At 48.9% G+C, this 21,256-nt stretch overlaps 1 protein-coding gene across 2 annotated transcripts in view; it reads right to left on the bottom strand.

The window, feature by feature from the left end:
* Window positions 1-7,873: 7,873 nt before the first annotated feature.
* The window catches only part of B3GNT6 (UDP-GlcNAc:betaGal beta-1,3-N-acetylglucosaminyltransferase 6), an 89,077-nt gene continuing 75,694 nt past the window's right edge, over window positions 7,874-21,256 (bottom strand). For both annotated transcript variants that reach the window (XM_058306019.1, XM_058306018.1), the window contains one exon: window positions 7,874-11,577. In XM_058306019.1, coding sequence (XP_058162002.1) covers window positions 10,420-11,577 — 1,158 coding nt within the window. In that variant the 3' untranslated portion in view covers window positions 7,874-10,419. The remainder of the gene's footprint in view (window positions 11,578-21,256) is intronic.

Raw genomic sequence — 21,256 nt, 5'->3', positions numbered from 1 at the left:
AATTCTCAGGACTGCCCTGGGCAGGAGCCCTCACTGACCCGGTTAGGCAGGGGACACATTGAGCTGAGGGAGGTGCCCCAGGCCACAGGTGAGACCCTGAGCTTGAGGGAGGTGCCCCAGGCCACAGGCGAGACACTGAGCCTGAGGGACGTGCCCCAGGCCACAGGTGAGACCCTGAGCCTGAGGGAGGTGCCCCAGGCCACAGGCGAGACACTGAGCCTGAGGGACGTGCCCCAGGCCACGGGTGAGACAATGAGCCTGAGGGACGTGCCCCAGGCCAAGGGTGAGACACCGAGCCTGAGGGAGGTGCCCCAGGCCACGGGTGAGACACTCAGCCTGAGGGAGGTGCCCCAGGCCACGGGTGAGACACTCAGCCTGAGGGAGGTGCCCCAGGCCACGGGCGAGACAATGAGCCTGAGGGACGTGCCCCAGGTCACGGGTGAGACACCGAGCCTGAGGGACGTGCCCCAGGTCACAGGTTAGACACCGAGCCTGAGGGAGGCGCCCCGGGCCACAGGTGAGACACTCAGCCTGAGGGAGGTGCCCCAGGCCACGGGTGAGACATTCAGCCTGAGGGACGTGCCCCAGGCCAAAGGTGAGACACTGAGCCTGAGGGAGGTGCCCCAGGCCACAGGTGAGACACTCAGCCTGAGGGAGGTGCCCCAGGTCACAGGTGAGACACTGAGCCTGAGGGAGGTGCCCCAGGTCACAGGTGAGACACTGAGCCTGAGGGAGGTGCCCCAGGCCACGGGTGAGACACTGAGCCTGAGGGACGTGCCCCAGGCCACAGGTGAGACACTCAGCCTGAGGGAGGTGCCCCAGGCCACAGGTGAGACACTCAGCCTGAGGGAGGTGCCCCAGGCCACAGGTGAGACACTGAGCCTGAGGGAGGTGCCCCAGGTCACAGGCGAGACACCGAGCGTGAGGGAGGTGCCCCAGGCCACGGGTGAGACACCGAGCCTGAGGGAGGTGCCCCAGGCCACGGGTGAGACACTGAGCCTGAGGGACGTGCCCCAGGCCACGGGTGAGACAATGAGCCTGAGGGAGGTGCCCCAGGCCACAGGTGAGACACTCAGCCTGAGGGAGGTGCCCCAGGCCACAGGTGAGACACTGAGCGTGAGGGAGGTGCCCCAGGCCACGGGTGAGACACCGAGCCTGAGGGAGGTGCCCCAGGCCACGGGTGAGACACTGAGCCTGAGGGACATGTGTCGGGCCACACAATCCATAAATGAGAGGGCTGGGGTCCCACCTACCCTGCCTGTCTCCACCCGTCTTCACAACCTTGCCTTCGCTGCTCTTGTGGATAACAGGGTTTCCTGGATGAAACTCTGATATTGGTATATTAGAATTAGATTGTCGGTTACGAGAGTCAGGTTTTCTCATTGCTGGATAAAGAAATTATAAATCAGAAAACAGGAAAGCTTGAAATGAACCATGTGGTATTGGAATCAGAGGTATCAGTGTAAACTCATATAAATATGAGTTTTAAACTATATATACAGAGATTCCTAAATATAAACATATGTGTATGTTTGGGTTACTATGTATACACATATTTTCTAGCTCTGTCAGCTAAAGGGCTTAAAAAGAAATGAGATCCCAGTAATCATGAACACATCTAGAGCCCAGATCTTGGTCTCTAAACACCATTCTCTAGTAAAAGGATTCCTTGGAGAAGTGGTTGTTTCTAGAACTGGAGCAAGGAAAACACAAGGTAAGACTGGAATATTGCTGTGGCGCTAGGAAGTAAGCTGAAAATAAAAAATAAAAATGGAGCTTGTTGAAAGCACACAGGAGCCAACCTGAAGGAGCTCCCTAGCGGCCAAGGCTGGAACAATTTGAGCAAAAAAATAAAAAAGCAATTTTTTTTTACTTTTTAAAAATGTTTATTGACGTATAACATTCACACATGGAAATACATGAATAAGTGTAGAGTAAAAGTTGCGAAGTTACAAAACAAACACGCATGGCATCATAGATGGGTTCATACATCAGCCTACCACCAATACCCTGCATTGCTCTGAGAGAGTCATTACAAATTAGGAAAGAACATTGTCAAAATCTTACTGCTAACTATAGTCCCTGTCTTACATTTGGTGTATTTTTCCTCCAACCCACCCTATTTTTAAAATATATTTTTATGGCAGAAATAGTGAATTTACAAAACAATCGTGCACATGTAGAATTTCCATACAACACCCCTTGATCAACACACCACATCGTGGTGGAATATTTGTTACAGATTATGAGATAATATCGTCAGGCTACCACCACCAACCATGGTCCATAGCATACATTTGGCACACTTTTTTCATACTCCCCTGTTATCAGCACAGCACATCGTTGGCACAGAAGCATGAATATTGAAGTATTGTTTGTTGACCACAGTCCATAAATCACACTGTTTGTATTTTTCCCATTTTGCTCCACATTCCCAGCACCCTGCAATAGACATACATCTGCTCTAGCTCACAGAAGGACTCTCTTGCATCTGTACCGTCAACCACAATTCTCATCCACCTCTGGGTTCACTCTGCTATTCAGTCCCTAGGTTATTCTCTAGTTTTCTTTCAGTCGACATTTACATCCCTAGACTAACCTTTTCAGCCACAATCCCATTTATAAACCAGCTCTTACTCACTATAATGTGTTACCATCAGGTCTATACACTTTTATGGTCAAGTTCATTAAAACTTCTGCATATATTAAGCATCAGTAGTCCTTCCCAGCCTTCCTCTCATCTCCTAATAACCAATACTCTAAGTTTGAAATCCATGTGTTTATTTTCGTACTTAGTTCATATGAGTGAGACCATGCGATATTTGTCCTTTTGTGTCTGGCTTACCTCACTTAGCATAACGTCTTCAAGGTTCGTCCACGTTATCTTACGCGTCCCAATTTCCTTTCTTCTTACTGCAGCACAGTGTTCCAGCGTGTGTGTTTACCACATTTTGCTTATCCAATATTGGCTTTCACCCTGGGTTGTTGCGAGAGCAAAGCGTGTCAGTACCTAAAGCCTTGGGGTCCCTGGTCCATGCTACGGCAGGGTGGGCGGCAGAGCCGCAGACTTGAGACCTGGGTGGCCCATAGCTCTGTGAGGAGTGAGGAGGCCTATTGGGAAGGGGTGCACCGGCCCCCCGGGACCCTCGGAGACCGAGGGAAGGTTCTGCTCGCGCGCACGCCTCCCCCGGGCTTGGGGGGCCACACTTGCCCTCATGCCTGGCTGCGCAGGTCTGCCTCTGCTCTGGGCTCGCAGCTCAGCACGATGGGGCACCGAGGACGTGGCAGTGCTGGGGAGCGCAAGGGGTCCTGGCTGGGCCCTGACCGCGGCGGGGAGAGGTGGATCGGGGTCCCTCGAGCACCCAGGGACTGGAGCTCATTTGTCAAGGAAGATTTCTAGGAAGGGAAGGTCTAGGAAGGAGTGGCAGGAAGTGGTTTCTGTTCCATGGAGGAGTGGGGGGGAGCAGGGGGTAGGGTGATGGGGCTCCCTTCTGGCCACTTCCGTGCAGACCCTATCACGGGCCGGCAGGGGCAATGGGGTGGGGTTTGGGGGGCTTCAGACCACTCCAGCTGGGGCCCAGCAGTGAGGACCGGGGGCGCTGGCCTCCCGCCCAGCAGCACGGCTCCTGCACAGGGGACGAGGGGGCAGGAGGATCTGGGTGCCGCAGGCTGGTGGAACTCAGGCGGGTTCCCTCCTCTGCCTGCTGGGGAGCCCGGGGCCCTGGGGGTAGGGCCAGAGCAGTTGGGGCTTGGATGTGAGGGACCCTTCATGCCCCCAGGTGCTTCCACGGGCTCCCAGGATTCCTGGCTCTCCAGGCACGCTGCTCAGACGCCTCCTGGCCCACGGAGCCACCTGTCTGCCGCACCTCTGTGTGGATGCCCGTCACCTGGCACCTCCAGGGCTAGGCCTGAATGAGCCTTCCTCTCTGCCCTGCAGACCTCCAGCCACCTACCCCCCTTCCCCTCCCCCACTCCCACCTACCCCACACCCCTCACCTCCTCCCTCCTCCTACTCACCACCTCCTCACTGTCCCCAGGACGCCCCTCCTCACAAAACATTATAATGCCTTGTATGGCTTAAAACTCCTGCGGGCACGCCTGAAGATTAAAGGGTGACATTTGAAAAGCTGATGTCATTTCTGTCTTCTCGGAGGCACCAGATTTAACCTTCTGGAAAGAAGCCTCTTCTGTTGGGAAAGAAATGTTAATGCGCCTGTTTGTCGTACAAAGGCCCGGCCAGTCCTGGCCAGAGGGGAGGGTCATCACGCTCCAGAACGCCTGCCGCCAGCAGGGGCGAGGGGCCCCTCTCAGGACATCGTTAGGTTGCAGATTCAACGCCGGGGATTGGCCGCTCTGCCTGCAGCTGTGGCCTGCGCGGGGAGCTGGGGGGGGGGCCTGTCCGGGGAGTCCCCTTTCCTGTCCATCAGGGGTGGCAGGGAGCCCATCGGTCAAGGCCTTCCGGCTTGGATTTCCTGCTCCCCACGATCATCAGTTTTCCCCAGGGTTTGTGGGAGCGGGTAGGTGCGGCACGGGTGGGGAAACTGAAATAGGCCCTCGCCTTTGAGCTCCACTGCCATCCCTGCCGGCTGGGCCACCTCTCGCCTCAAAGTGCTACTGCTTCCTGCACCCAAGCGCCACGGAGACGGGCGGGGGCCACACGCTTCTTCCACTAAAGACATGAACGTGCCAAGCCTCCCTCCCCTCCCCACCCCTTTCGTACCTGTGTCATTTTAGTAAATTTTAATAAGAGCTGGACTCTGGGGTCTTACGGGGGCAGAACCCTCCCTGAGGACAGGTCGTTTGCTTTTCTCAATTACAGTGACCAGGAGGCCAGATCACTGGCTACCTCCTCTCTGGCCCTGGCCTTGGCCTTGTGTGGCTCCAGCCTCTGGGCCCTGGGAACGGTGGACAGCAGATGTGGTGGCCGGGCAGTGTGGCCAGCACCCAGGGACGGCTGGCGGAGACCTGGGGCCTGTGGTCCTCCATGGCCAGCAGGTTCCTGCGAGCTGATCATGCCCCCTGCCTGGGCCTCAGTCTCCCCACCTGTCAAATGAGGACGATATCGCTGCTCCCCAGGAGCCAAGGTGAGGGACTTGAGTGCTTTGTAACGCGAGCTCTCTACATTCATAGGGTGTGTGCCTGCGGGATTAAGCTCTAGTGTGGTCACAGACATACAAAGTAACACTTCCCCACGTAACCACTTCAAATATTCATTCAGTGGTGCTAATGTCCATCACCTCAAATCATTTAGGTGTTTTAAACTACCTTAAAATAGCCTTTTATTATTTTCTTGAATATCTTCTCTTAGAGTTAGTCCTAGGTATATTGATTTTTGTACACTGATTAGATACCCAGGAAATGTAGTGGATTTTCATATTCATTTTAATCAGTTATTTGCATTTTGGGGTGGGTGGGGGAATGTGCTGAATAGATCAGGGGTTCTCAGTGGGGCACACTGCCCCCTAGCGGGGGCTAAGGAAATTTGTGGGGGAGTTTTTGTACTTAAGCCCAAGAATTTACACATCACCATGCATATTATTTTATTTTAAAGTATTTTTCTCTTATTTATATTTTATGTTACAAGTAGGGCATTATGTTGACTTTTTGAAAATATGTGTGTGGGTAATTATATTATACAAGCATTTCGTTTCATTACAGTGAAGTCGGACTTACTTTGTTACAGAAAGGGGAAGCTGGATCTGATAGAGTTGCAAACCTCTGAGACTTTGATGATTTTATTTTTCTTTCCAATAATTATATTTTTGTGCCTTTTTCTTGCCTTACTTAAATCCTGTACAGTGTTGTACAGAATTGTGATGATGGGCATGCCTTGTCTTGTACCTAATCTAAAAGAAAAGCTTTTCTTTTCAAAGTTTCACTTTTACAATGATTTTCTTTAAAATCACGAATGGATGCTGCATTTTTTTAAAAAGATTTTTTATTCCTTCACCCCTTCCCCCCGCCCCCAGTGTTCCGTTCTCTGTGTCCATTTGCTGTGTGTTCTTCTGTGTCTGCTTGTATTCTTGTCAGCGGCACTAGAAATCTGTGTTTTTTTTTGTTCTGTCATCTTGTTGTGGCAGCTCTCGGTGTGTGCGGCACCACCCTGGGCAGGCTGCATTTCTCTCGCGCTGGGCAGCTCTCCTTACGGGGTGCACTCCTTGCGCATGGGACTTCCCTACGTGTGGGACATATCTTCGTGGTACGGCACTCCTTGTGCACATCAGCACTGCACATGGGCCAGCTCATCGCATGGGTCAGGAGGCCCTGGGCTTGAACCCTGGACCTCCCATGTGGTAGGCAATTGCTCTATCAGTTGAGCAAAATCCGTTTTCCTGGATGTTGCATTTTATTGAATGTTTTTCTGCATCTGAGATGCTCATATTTCTCCAGATGTGATGTACCACACTGATATATATAATATTTGTTGTGGGGGAGTTGATTTCCTAATGTTAAACCCACCTCTAATTTCTGGGATAAAACATCTCGGTCTCAATATATTAGCCTTTCTACACATGGCCACATTCCGCCTGCTGGCACTCAGGTCGGGTTTGTGTGCCTTGGTTTGTGGGTGAGATGGGCCCATCATTGTCCTTCAGCCTTGTCAGGGCTGGATATCAAGGTACGCTGGCCTCCCAAAGAGAGTCGGGGCCCAGATTTACCTCCCGAAGGCCCTGCCCCAGAGTGCATGGCTTGGGGGGTGGGTGAGGGCGAGAGTAGGGCCCTCCTGCTCATCCTCGAGGTTCCTGGATCTTAATCCTTTTACCTGTAAAGTGGGGCTAATCCGGGTGCCTTTCGGGGAGATGGGGGGACGTCGAAGCACGACCTTCAGACTTCCCTGAGCACACAGAGGTGTCCTGGCCTGGCCTCAGCGTCCCTGCTTCCTTGTCTGTCCTAAGCACTTGGAAAATGGCTGTTGCTCTCATTATGGGGGGTCCAGGATGAGCGACCCTCAGTTGTCTAGAATAAGAGTTGTGGAGGAAGCAGGGCAATGGTTGCTCAGTTGTTCAACACGTATTTGTCGGGCACTGTGGTAGGCAGAATAATGCTCCCCCAAGAGGCCGTGCCCCAGTCCCCGGAGCCTGTGAACACGGCAGGTTTCGTGGGAAAGGGAAGTTAAGGCTGCTAGCCCAGCTGACCTTGAGAGAGGACATCCTGGATCACCCAGGTGGGCCCGACGTAATCACAAGGGTCCTTAAAAGTAAAGAGGGAGGCAGGGGGGTCAGAGGCAGGGGAAGAGACGTGACAACTGAAGGGGAATTCAGAGGGATGTGACTGCCGTTTTTTTTTTTGGTTTTTGAGATTAGGACCAGGGACTGAACCAGGACCTTGCACGTGGGAGGCCGGCACTCCACCACTGAGCCACATCGGCTCCCCTGAGTTGGCGTCATTATCTGTTTGCTTGTTGTTTACTTGTTGTTTGCTAATTTTCTTTAGGAGAACAGGAACTGAACCCAGGACCTCCCATGTGGGAGGCAGGAGCTCAACTGCTTGAGCCACATCAGCTCCCATTGCTGGTTTTGAAAGCGGAAGAGAGGCCCCAGCTAAAGAGTGCGGCAGCCTCTGGAAGCTGGATAAGGCAGGGAAGCGGCTTCTCCCCTGGAGCCTCCAGGAGGAAGGCAGCGCTGCTGACAGCTTGATCCTAGCCCAGTGAGACCTGCTTTGGACTTCTGGCCTCTAGAACTGGACGAGAATAGGTCTGTGCTGTGTTAAGTCACTGTGTCTGTGGTGATTTGTTAGGGCAGCAATAGGAGACTAGCAGAGTGCCTACAGGAGACAGAGCAGCACCCCACAGAGGGGCTCTCACCCACTCATTCGTCCACATCTAAAGCACTGAGGCTGCAACAAAGAAAACCAACCAAAATCCAGAGAGTGCAATAACTTAACAGTTTATTTTGTTTTCCCAGTCAGAGGACCCCGGGGCAGCCAGTAACTCAGAAGCTCTCGTTTCTCTGCCACCCTCTAGGACACCCCCAGGGGTGTCTGGAGACGTGCTTGGTTGCCATGACTCGGGGGTACCACTGGCACCTGCAGGCAGAGGCTGGGATTGGGGCTAGGATCCCGCAGTGCCCAGGGCAGCCTCCCACAGCAAGGAAGTGTCCTGCCCAATGTCAGGAGTGCTCAAGGGGAAGCCTGGCTCAGGCCCCGGGGTCGTCCTCATCCCCGAGGTACAGAGCCTGGTCCCAGGCCCAGGAGCCGGGGTCCAGAAGCGGTCCTCACGGGGCTGGAGTCCAAGCCCTGTGGTCATGGGGCCACGCCCGCCCGCCAGGGGCCTGAGAAACATGGACTAGGTAGGTGCCTGGGGGCCGGGGAGCACGTTCTGCTGGACGGCCGGCAGCCCCCCACCCCCGCAGGCGGCCTGGCTGAGGGAGGCTCGGCGGGGACGGCCGTGGACGTGCCAGGACACTTCAGGTGCAGGAATCGGAGCTCGTGCGAAGAGGGAGAGGTAGGCGGGAGCCCGACAGAGCGGGGTGCTGCACCTGGCCCCTCCTGGACGGAGGCCGGCAGTGCGCAGGCTCGGAGGGCCTGGGTGGGGAGGCGAGCAGCGGCCGGGGCTCCAGCCCGTAGTGCCACGGCCGGAGCAGTCTGGACTTCGTCCTGGACCTGAGCCGGTGTGCAGACTCCCTGCCAGGCTCCTTCTTCCTCCTTGCCCGACGCCCACAGTTGGAACGTGATGGCGCAGCCTTGCCCTGAAGCGCTTTCCTTGATCATCCCACTTTGCCGAGAAGAGCGCCGGTTCCCGGAGGTCAGGGCTGCGGTGCTGACGGCACAGCCCCCAGCGCTGACCCCCAAGCCTCCTGGACATGGCTCACCACGAAGCCGCCAGCGCCTCCAAATGCTCCCCAATCACTGCCCTTCAGAGGTACTGAACGCACCCCAGCCCCGCACATGTCCCCCAGTATAGCCCCTTAAACAATCGCATATTGAACTCCAGTGGCTTTCCAAACAGCCCTCCCCCGGTTCCCCAGGCATCGCCCTGCAGTTTTCCCAGGGCTGACCCCCCAGCTTGGCTATCCAGGGCTGACCCTCAGGCTGGGACCCTGGCAGGGAGCTCGCCTTTGCCCCTGGGAGAGAGGGCTGGCCGGGCTGGGCCAGGCGTGAGCTTCGGTCAGGGCGTGGCCGGGAGCAGCTGCTGTACTGCCTGGGAGGAGCACATGACCCCAGATAGTCGTGCCCTGAGCCGCGGCTTCCTGCTTTGCACAGTGGGGTGGTTGACAGCTCGAAGGTGGAGTGGGTTGAATGGGGGCCCCCCCAAAAGATATGTGCCCTGGAACCTGTGAATGCAACCTTATTTGGTAAAAGATGTAATTAAGGATCTTTAGAGGTGATCATCCTGGATTAGGACAGGCCCAAAACCCCATGACAAGTGTTTTTATAAAAGGAGAGAAGACACACAGAGGAGAAGGCCATGGGAGGGCAGAAGCAGAGGCTGGAGTGATGCAGCTACAACCAGGGAATGCCCAGGGCCGCCGCCAGGAGCTGGAAGAGGCAAGGAAGGACCCTCCCCTAACATGCTGGGGGGAGCACGGCCCTGCGACACCTTGATTGCAGACCTCCGGCTTCCAGAACCACGGCAGAGTAAGCCACCAGGTTTGTGATGATTTGTTACAGCAGCCATAGGACACCAACACACAGGCCTAGTGCAGGCTGGGGGATGAAAGGGAGTAGGAGGAAGGCTGCCAGAGACCCTGAGCACTAAGTGTGTGGCTTTTTAGGTCCCCGAGTAGACAGACTCCTGGGAGGGAGACGGATCTGCCAAGTGTCAGCCCAGCTCCAGCTCAACTCACTTGCAGAAGAAACGACAGCTGGCATTTGTGCTGACCCTCACAGCTCCCTTGCACCATTGCCACACTCAAGCATCACTCTGCCATAGGATGTACGAGGCCATCCTATACCTCTGAGGAGCTCACAGTCCAGTGGAGACTGGCACCTTAGGCAGTGACATATATGTCTAAATGTGCTTAAAAGGGGAAATGTTAGACTGTATATATGGTAATAGAGTATATATTTTTTTAAATCCACGGGAGTACTCAGTGAATCCTTAAACCATGGATTATAGTTAATAGTGCAATTATAAAAATGGGCTATCATCACTTGAAACAGAAGTTCTGCACCAATGAAAGATGTTATTAATAGGATAGTACATGGGAATCCTGTGTTTTTTGGGTGATTGTTCTGTAAATCTACAACTCTGCTAATAAAAAAGGAGATAGCCAAGTCTCTTCAAGATCCACAATATTTCTGTAAGAATGGTCTAGCTATCTAATTTTGATACCAGGTGATTGCACGTGTTGCGAGGTTTCAGATCCACTGAGCTAGGGAGGATAGAGCAGGAAAAGGAGCCATTCTCAGTGGGGGAAATATCGCGCGTGGAGGCCCAGAGGCTGAGGCCACTCGCCCTCCCAGAGCACCCATCCTGCTTCAGGAGACCCAGTACCCGCGGCCACAACGCAGCCCGGGGTCGTGCAGCGCCTTCCACATGAGCATCATCTCGTAGGGCACGAAGCGGTGCACGAGCAGCAGCTCGCGGTATATGCAGGGGTGGAAGGAGGGCCCCTGGGCACCGGGCAGCTGCACACCGAAGGGCCGGATGCCCTCGTGGCCGCTGGGCGCCAGGCCCACGCGCTGCAGGCACATGCCCATGTAGGCGTCGTCTATGGGGAAGAGGGGCGTGTGGCGGGCGGCCGCGCGCAGCACCCGCGCCGTGTACCTGGACAGGAGGAAGCCGCCGCCGCTGCAGTACACCGGGTAGGCCTGGCCCGGGAAGAGCTGCGGCGGCACGAAGTATTTGCTCTGGCTGTCGCGAATGGCCACGGAGCCTTGCATGAGCTGCCCGGCGAAGAGGTGGCGATCGGGCAGCTGCGTGTCCAGGAAGTCGAGCACGTTGGAGGTGTGCACGAAGACGTCGTCGTCGCCGCTGAGCAGGAAGCGCGCCTGCGGGCAGCGCGCCGCCAGCCAGTGGAGCAGGTGCACGTGCTTGAGCGTCAGGTTGAGGAAGGTGTCTGCGAAGGCCCACTGCAGCACGTCGCCGTGCTCGCGCGCCTCCAGGCGCACCAGCGCCGCCAGCTGCTCGGCGCGCGCGGCGTCCTCGGGCGCAGGCGCGCCCAGCAGGAAGAGGCGGCGCACGGGCCGCCCCCGGAAGCTGCGCTCGCGCCCCCACGTGCGGCGGATGACGTCGCGCCGCTCGTAGTTGGCGGGGTACGATTTGATGGCCAGGAGCAGGGAGACGGCCTGGCGGCGCGCGCACTTGGCCGGCGCGTCCCAGAGCAGGGGGAAGTGGCGGCAGTGGCGGTAGCGCAGGAAGTCCTGGATGCGGGCGGGCAGCTGCTCGAAGGCGGGCGTGCTGTTCGCCGAGGCGTTGGCCACGCACGGGGGCGCGGGCTCGAGCGCCGAGGGCCGCCCCTCGGCAGGAGCAGGAGCAGGAGCAGAAGTAGGCGCAGGGGTGGGGCCGTCCCACGTCGCCGCCCGCTGGGGCCTCTGGGCGTGAAGGAGCCACTGGTGCAGTGCCACGAAGCTCAGGCCCATTAGAAGGAAGGCCAGAGTCTTGAAGTTCATGGACCTGCGACAGAGAGATGTCATCTGTGGGGAAACCGAGTCAGAGGTGAGCCAGGGGTGACCTTGGACGTCAGCGTTTCTCCGCCCTTCACCCATCACCTCTCCGCCAGAACCCCGCCCTTCCTGAAGGCAAGAAGTGTCAGAATATACAGCTACCAGGGGTTATTAAAAGAAACTGTTGGAGCAGGGAGCTCTCAAACGGGAGACGTCAGGAAAGGGTCTTAAACGGGCTGCTGTACATTGGCTAATAAAGGCAATTAGGGGATTTTTAAGTGGGACCTTTGAATAATTAGTTGGCATGTACGTTTTTTATTGTATGGACGGGCCGTACAAAGCAGAGCAGATATACTTTGCTTAGGACAGTGTATTTGTCCCATTTTAATAGGCGATCCTCACTAGACCGAGACCAGCTAATCATTTAATGTTGTAATCATTGTAACTTGTTAGGACTGCTCCGATCTCTTAGGAAGTTCTGTCCCTGATCGGTTTTCATCTTAGAAAAGTTCCTGCCGTTTTTCAGAAAGGGGGCTGCTCCAACCCTGTTTTCTTTTTAACAGCCCCCCTTTGGGCAATTTGGAAACGTGACCAAACTATTCCATCACCACCAGTAGTTGCAGTGGACTCAATCAGGAGGTTTATTTTTCAGTGGTTTAGTGTGTGTGTTTAAATTGTAGCGATGTGTGCTTGGTGGCTAAGACTCTTGGAGTGGGGTTATTTATTTGGTTGAGTGGATTTTGGTTAAGACCCTCTCTGAGGCATAAGCAAGTATATTTATTATTTTAGTTTTTGTCTACCAGAGACAGCCCCATTTTTATTTCATTTTCTCTGTTTAGCTATTTTAATAGCAACCATTTGTCTTTAGGGTAACAAGGATTAGTACAAATACAATTGGTATAGACTGAAGGAGGTAGATATGGCCCAAGCAGTAGGGCACCTGCCTACCACGTGGGAGGCCCCAAGTTCACTTCCCCATGCCTGCTAAAGAAGATGAGCACGACAGTGAGCTGACTGAACAAGATGGCACAATGAAGAAACACAAGTGGGAGCAGAGGTGGCTCAAGCCAATGGCACCTCCCTCTCATATGGGAGGTCCCAGGTTCAGTTCCTGGTGCCTCCCAAAATTAGACAGGGAAGTGGATTTAGTTCAACTGATAGAGCGTCTGCTTACCATATGGGAGGTCCAGGGTTCAAACCCAGGGTCTCCTGGTCCATGTGGTGAGCTGGCCCACGCGCAGTGCTGCCGCACGCAAGGAGTGCTGTGCCATGCGGTGGCACCTCGGTGTAGGGGAGCCCCCCACACAAGGAGCACGTCCCGCAAGGAGAGCTGCCCTGTGCAAAAAAAGCATAGCCTGCCCAGGCGTGGCATCGCACACATGGAGAGCTGATGCAGCAAGATGATGCAACAAAAAGAGACACGGATTCCTGGTGCCCCTGATGAGAATGCAAGTGGACACAGGAGTACACACAGTGAATGAACACAGAGAGCAGAGAACTTGGGGTGGGAGAAAGGGAAGAGAAAGAAATCTTAAAAAGAAAAGAACAGGGTTAGCTATACTAATATCAGACAAAACAGACTTAAAAGCATATATAGCTCTAGAAACCCACCTTGAAAGTCTACTTTTTAAAAAAGTCTGGGTCATATTAGCATCAGCACACTGTCATTTTTTTTCTTGCATTGGTATGGTACAAATTTGCTTTATTTGTTATAGATGACGAAAACACATTTTTACAGTTGTAACTATACACTGTCATTTTGTTTAAGAGGGAGTCCAAATGAGCAAAAGACATTTATATGTAACTGATGTAACAATTTATGTATATTATTTTAAATTATGTTTGTTGAGTTTTAGTTTCCAACATAACCTGAATATTGATCAAACCATTTTATACTAATTTTATTTGTAACATATAAGGAAATAGACAATAGAGGCATTTTATACACCAGTGCAATTTTTGTCATTACCAATATCTAGTTTTAGTTATTTTTTTATGCTAGGTTTAGAAAAATTTTATTATTAGACTTTATTTTGGATGTTGCTTTATTGTACATGGGGGTCCAATATTTATCATATGAATCAAACCAGACTGTTTGGTTATTTAATCAGTCTGGAATACATCCCAATTTTGGTCTTGTCCTATTTAAGTTTTTCATTCATAAGAAAAGGTCTTTAGGGAAATGGATGTGGCTCAACTAATTGGGCTCCCATCTACCATGTAGGAGGTCCAGGGTTCGATGCCCGAGCTGGCCCACACAGCAAGCTGGCCCACGCAGAGTGCCAGCTCATGCAGGAATGTCACCCTGCCCTGTGTGGGGAATGCCATCCTGCACAAGAAAGCCGTCCCATGCAGGAGTGCCAGCTGACATGGACAGCTAATGCAGCAAGATGACACAGCAAGGAGAGAAAACAAGAAGACATAGCAGAACAGGGAGCTGAGGTGGCACAAGAGAGAAATCACCTCTCTCTCACTCCGGAAAGTGCCAGGATCGGTTCCCGGAGCCACCTAATGAGAATACAGGCACAGAAGAACACACAGCGAATGGACATAGCAGACAACGGGTAATGGGGATGGGAGGGGAGGAGGGAAGAAAGTCTTTAGTCACAAAGTTCTCAGTAGCGAACGACTGGTCTAATGTTTTAATTAAAGGCTTCCAATGTGTACAAATTTATATCTGTTTGTAGAATGGTTAACCTGATTTTTAATAGGATGCCAAACCCGTATGGAAACCCATCTGCCTCTTATTTTTGCCCATTGATCAGTTTGTGTTGGCTCATCCTTATCATTTCTGTGTTGGTAAACCTAGCAGTCTGTTAGATTGGCAGTGTTAGACACCTTTGAGTGACAAGCCAGGGGATGCTCTAACTTTTATTTTGGATGGCTAAAAGTAGTATTATTTTGACTAGGAGTTTTGTTTTGACAATTGGAGAAAGAATGGCAGATAAGCCTGTGAAAAAGGTAACAAAAGAGTAACAACAAAATTATAAAAACAGATGAAAGCACAAGTGTAAGGATTAAATAAGGAAGGTTAGGTCAATGGGCTTTTGTTTCGTGGTCTTGGGGAGAAGTTGTCTACATCAGATGCTGTTGTCAACTTTTGGGTTATTTTGGTTAATTTTAGTTTTGTGTCAGATACAGTTGGTGAGATATGTACTTCAGGTTCTTCTTTTTTTTTTTTTTTTTTTTCCTTTTGTGCTCGCTGTCTGCTCTCTGTGTCTGTTCTTTGTGTGTTCATCATCTTTTTTTAGGAGACGTCGGGAACCAAACCTGGGACCTCCCATGTGGGAGGGAGGCGCCTAGTGCCTTGAACCACGTCTGCTTCCCAAGATTGGTCTTGTCTTTATGTTTGTTTGTTTTTTCCCTCAGAATACTGGGTCGTGTGTACGGGATGTGATTGTGTGGTGGTGGATCAGCAAAAAGCCTCTGATACCTGTTGGGGGTATTTTATTAAACCTGTATAATATTGGAGTGTGACTTATTTAAGGCAGAAATTTCTGTTGTCCTTACAATCTGTTCTTTTTTGTGTGTGTGTGTGTGTGTATTATGTCTTTTTATTTTTTTTTCTTTGTGAACATATTTTCTCTCTTTTTATTTTTTTTTATTGACTTTGTAATAATATTACATTAAAAATATATATGTGAGGTCCCATTCAGCCCCCCCCCACCCCCCCTCTCCCCCCCCCCCCAACAACACTCGTTCCCATCATCATGACACATCCATTGGATTTGGTAAGTACATCTTTGGGTACCTCTGCACCTCATAGTCAGTGGTCCACATCATGGCCCATACTCTCCTCCATTCCATCCAGTGGGCCCTGTGAGGATTTACAATGTCCGGTGATTACCTCTGAAGCACCATCCAGGGCAGCTCCATGTCCCAAAGATGCCTCCACCTCTCGTCTCTTCCTGCCTTTCCCCATACCCATCATCCACCATGTCCACTTTTCCCAATCCAATGCCACCTCTTCTATGTGGACATTGGATTGATTGTGTCCATTGCACCTCTATGTCAAGAGGAGGCTCAGATTCCACATGGATGCTGGATGCAATCCTCCCATTTTCAGTTGTAATCACTCTAGGCTCCATGGTGTGGTGGTTGTCCTTCTTCAACTCCATCTTAGCTGAGTGTGGTAAGTCCAATAGATCAGATTGTACGTGCTGGAGTCTGTGGAGGCTCAGGACCTGGCTATCACATTGTCAGTCCAGAGATTCAAATTCTTGAGCTGTTAGTTTTGCATAATGATCCTTGATGTTTTGGTTCAGTTTTATGAATGTGAGCCTCTGTTTTTATTGCAGCTTTTTTTAAAGTTAATAGTAATGTTTTAATAGTTTAGATATTTGTTTATCATTTTTATTGGGGTTTCCGATGAGATCAGGAGTTATTGTTGTTTTCATAACCTTTTAAAATCATGAATAACTTTAAATGTATATTTACTGTTAGTGTAAATTTTAATAGTTTTTTTTTTACTAAATCATGGATTCTATTTAAAACTTTTAACCCAGCTCGTTGGGCCAAGGTTATCTTGGGGTTAGTTGACCTTTTATTATTTTTACTGTAGTGGTTTGATGATGAAGTTTTGATCTGTAGCTGTTTGTTAGGGCTTTCAGGGAAACTTTAGAATGAAACAATGTAACTGACAATGAAATTTGGTTGTTTTGTGCATGTAATTTTTTAGAAGAATAACTGAAATTATAACCAATAACATTATACTGTTGTTTTAGATCAAGCAGATTAGTACCAGACATATTATGGACAGTGAGGACCTTTATACATTTTTAGGAATTTTATATAATTTTTTAAAAACTTTATTTTGTACATTTAATAATTGAAGATACAGAAAATAATTTAAAAAGAAAAAGAAAATACAGTTGAATAAAAACATACATTTCTCAGTTAAATGTACTGGATACATATAAATTTTTTGTTGAATCATACAATACATTGCACAATATATTTGGTTCACAGTAACACAATCATACAGTATTTGTTCTTTTGTGCATGACTTGCTTTGCTTATCCATATTGTCATATGCTTTACAACTTCATTTCTTCTTATAGCTGCACAATATTCCATTATCGTGTGTATACACCACAGTTTGTGTATTCATTCCTTGGTTGATGGGTACCTGGGTTGTTTCCAGCTTTTGGCTATCATGAATAATGCCTCTGTGAGCTTTGGTGTACAGATGTCTGTCTGTGTCACTGCTCTCAGTTCTTCTGGCTATATACCCAGTAGTGGTACTGCAGGGTCACGTGGCAAGTCTATATTAAACTTTTTTAGAAAATGCCAAACATTCCTCCACATTGACTGTACCATTCTGCATTCCCACCAAGAGTGAATAAATGTTCCTATCTCTCCACATCCTCTCCAACACTTGTAGTTCTGTCCTTTTAATAGTGGTCATTCTAGTAGGTGTGAAATGATATCTCATTGTAGTTTTGATTTGCACTTCCCTAATCATTAGTGGTGTTGAGCTTTTCTTCATGTACTTTTTTGCCATTTGTATTTCTTTTTTGGACAAATGTCTATTCAAGACTTTTACCCATTTTTTAAATTGGGTCTTTGTCTTTTGTTTAGTTGTAACATTCTTTCTATTTACTGGATATTAAGCCCTTATCAGACATGTGATTTCCAAATATATTCTCTAATTGAGTCAGCTACCTTTTCACCCTTTTCACAAAGTCCTGTCAGGAGCAAAAGTGCTTAATTTTGAGGAGGTCTGGTTTATCTGTTTTTCCATTTGTTGTACATGCTTTGGGTGTAAGGTCCAAGAAACTGACACTTACTACAAGTCTTGAAGATGTTCCTGTACATTTTCTTCTAGTAGTTTTATGGTCCTGGCTTTTATTACTTAGGTCTTTGATCCATTTTGAGTTGATTCTTTATTTTTTTTTCAAGATTTATTTATTTATTTTCTCCTCTTCCCCTTCTCCCACCCTGCTGGTTTTTTTGTATTATCTTTTGTTTTGTTTCTGTCTGTATTTTTTTCTCTTCTCATTTTCTCTCCTCTAGGATTCACTGGGATTTGATCCTGGAGACCTGTGATGTGGAGAGGTTCCCTGTCAATTGTGCCACCTCAGGTACTGGTTTCTGCTGTTCTTCACCTTGACTCTTCCCTTGTCTCTCTTTTTGATGCCTCATCATCTTGCTGCATGATTCACTTGCATGGGACACTGGCTCACCGTGGGGGCACTCGTGCGGGCACTCATGCAGGCTCTGGCACACAGTGTGGGCTTGCTGTGTGGGCACACTTTCTCTTCTTCTTTTTCACAGGAGGCCCCAGGGATCAAACCCAGCTCCTCCCATATGGTAGCTGGAAGCTCTATCACTTGAGCCATATTCACTTCCCTTGAGTTGATTCATATAAAGGAAGTGAGGAAAGGGTCCTCTTTCATTCTTTTGGTTATGGATATCCAGTTCTCCCAGCACCATTGTTGAAGAGACTGTTTTGTCCCATTAAGGTGAACTTGGTAGGTTTGTCAAAAACCAATTGAGGGAGAACCAGCAAGATGGCGGTGGAGTAAGGAACTCCTAGAGTCAGCTCCTGCTACAGGGCACTTAGTAAACAACCAGAGCTCTCTGGAGCCAGCTGAAGCACCTGTTTGGGGGCTCCAGGAGACCAGAAGAGCATCCTGCAACATCTTTGGGAGAGTGGAAGGAGGAGACTGCCCATCTGCAGAGTGAACTTAGCCAGCAACAAGAAAATAGAGTAAGAAGAACAAAGTGACAGAGAAGACATAACACACATGGACAACTAATTAATCCCCAAGACTAGATAAGCTTAGGAACTGATTAAACCCATCAAGATAAAATGATGACCAGACAGCAACAAAAAACTACAAACCAAACCAATAATCAGGAAAACATGGCTGAATCCAATGAACAAACTAAAAACCAGGAAGAGGAGCAGAACATCGGACAAATAATTAAAGATCTCAAAAATATATTAGAGACCAACTTAATGAAATAAAAGAAGAGATAAACAATATGAAGAAAACACTTGGACAGGAAATTGCAGACATACACAAAAAGATAACAGAGATGATAGTGATGAACACCAAGCCACAGTTCAAGAAATAAAAAATACACTTTCAGCAAATAGAAGCAGATTAGAAGAGGCAGAGGAGAGAATTAGTGACGTGGAAGACAGTTCATCTGAAATCAAACAGTAGAACTGATAGCTAAAAAGATAGAAAAAATCCAGCTGGGACTTAGGGACCTGAATGAAAATGCAAAACGCACAAACATACGTATTATAGGCATCCCAGAATGAGAAGAAAAGGGAAAGGGGACAGAAAGGATGTTGGAGGAAATAATGGGTATAAACTTCCCAAATCTACTGAGGGAGATGGATGTACATGTCCAGGAAGCACAACGCACCCCAAACAGCATAAATTCCAACAGGCCTACCCCAAGACATATACTTGTCAAATTATCCAATACTCAGGACAAAGAGAAAATTCTAAAAGCAGGAAGCAAAAAGAGAACCATCACATATAAGGGAGGTTCCATAAGATTAAGTGCAGATTTCTCATCTGAAACCATGGAGGCAAGACTGCAGTGGTATGACATAGTCAAGGTACTAAAAGAAAAAAATTTCCAACCAAGAATACTCTCCCCAGCTAAGCTAGCAATAAAAAATGATGGAGAGTTCAAAATATTCACAGATAAACAAATTAAAAGAGTATGCCAACAAGAACCCTGCCCTTCAAGAAATACTAAAGGGAGTTCTGCAGGAAGAAAGAAAAAAACAGGAGAGGCAGAGTGGGAGGAGAGTGTAAGAGCAACAAAAAAGACAAAAGGAGAAAAAAACAACAACAACTAAATATTACAAAAACAAGTCCAAACAAAATATGACTAACATAAATAATTCCTTGAAAATAATAACACTGAATGTCAATGGATTAAACTCACCTGTCAAAAGATTCAGACTGGAAGACTGGATAAGGAAATATGACCCATCTATATACTGCATCTTAAACCCAGGGATTCAAGGAAGTTGAAAGTGAATGGCTGGAAAACAATCTTACAAGTAAACAATAACCAAAAAAAGGCAGAAGTAGCTATATTAATATCAGACAAAATAGACTTTAAATGTGAAACAATTGTGAGAGACAAAGATGGATACTACATATTAGTGAAAGGGATAATCTTTCAAGAAGATGAACAATCATAAATATTTATGCTCCTAACAAGGGCGCCTCCAAGTATGTGAGGCAAACACTGGAAAAACTAAGCAAAAGAATAGATGCCTCTACAATTATAGTAGGAGACTTTAATACACCACTATCAACTTTGGACAGAACATCTCAAAAGAGAATCAATAAATAAACAAAAACTTCGAACAGTATATTAGAGGAGCTGGACCTAATAGACATATACAGATCATTACACCCGAATACAGCAGGATATACAATTTTCTCAAGTGCACATGGATCATTCTCCAAGATAGACCATATGGTAGGCCACAAAGAAAGGCTCAATGAATTCAGAAAGATCGAAAATCATACAAAATAATATCTCTGACCACAGTCAAGTGAAGCTGGAAATCTGCAAGGGCCAGAGGCCGAGATTTCACACCAAGATGTGGAAATTAAACAGCACACTCTTAGAAAAACAGTTGGTCAAAGAGGAAATCTCAAGAGAAATTAATAACTACCTTGAAACTAATGAAAATGATAACATACCAAGACTTATGAGATGCAGCAAAAGCAGTACTGAGAGGGAAATTTATAGCCATAAATTCATCAAAAAAGAAGAAAGAGCAAAAATTGAAGAACTAACTGCACATTTGGAGGAATTAGTAAAAAAACAAAAAAGTAACCCCACAGGAAGAAGAAAGAAAGTAATAACAAAGATAGGAGTAGAGCTAAATGAAATAGAAAATAAGAAAGCACTTGAAAAGATAAACAAAACCAACAGCTGATTTTTTGAAAAGTTCAATAAAATTGACAATTCTTAGCTAGACTAACAAAAAAAGAGAGAAGATGCAAATACACAGAATAAGAAATGAGAAAGGAGATATCACCACTGACCCCACAGAAATAAAGACAATCATAAGAGGATACTTTGAAAAACTATATTCCAACAAAAATGACAATTCAGAGGAAATGGACAAATTCCTAGAAACACATAAGCAGCCTATATTGATGAAAGAAGAAATTGACAATCTCAACAAACCAATCACAAGTAAAGAGATAGAATCAGTCATTAAAAACCTCCCAACTAAGAAGAGCCCAGGTGCGATGGTTTGCTCGGTCGGTAGAGGTGGGGTCTGGCTGCGGACGAGGGGTCGGTCCAGCTCAGGACGAGGGGTCGGTCCCGCTTGGGACAAGGGGTCAGTCCGGCAGCAGACGAGGGGTCGGTCTCACAGGGGTTGCGCGGTTCGGCTGACGGGGTCGCCCAGCGAAGCCGGCGACGAAGGGGTCGCCCAGAGAAGCAGGCGACGAACTGGGGACAAGGGAGGCCAGGCCCTTGTCGGGGGCTCTCAGGACTGGAGGGCGCACGGCAGAAGAACTACCGCAGAGACAAGGTAAACATGCAAGTCCACTTTATTGAGGGAGAGGCAACAGTTTTATAGGGGCTGGGGAAGGCTGATTGGTCGAAGCCACACCCTGCTCTGATTGGTTGCCGGTGAAAGGTCAGTGGGAGGTGCTGGACGGGGAGGGGTGGTGGTTAGGGATTGGCTGTCGCTGTTGCTGGGGGA

The sequence above is a fragment of the Dasypus novemcinctus genome, chromosome 10 (genome assembly GCF_030445035.2).
Source record: "Dasypus novemcinctus isolate mDasNov1 chromosome 10, mDasNov1.1.hap2, whole genome shotgun sequence".
NCBI classification, from domain to species: domain Eukaryota; kingdom Metazoa; phylum Chordata; class Mammalia; order Cingulata; family Dasypodidae; genus Dasypus; species Dasypus novemcinctus.
This window is presented reverse-complemented; position numbering and strand designations above follow the sequence as displayed.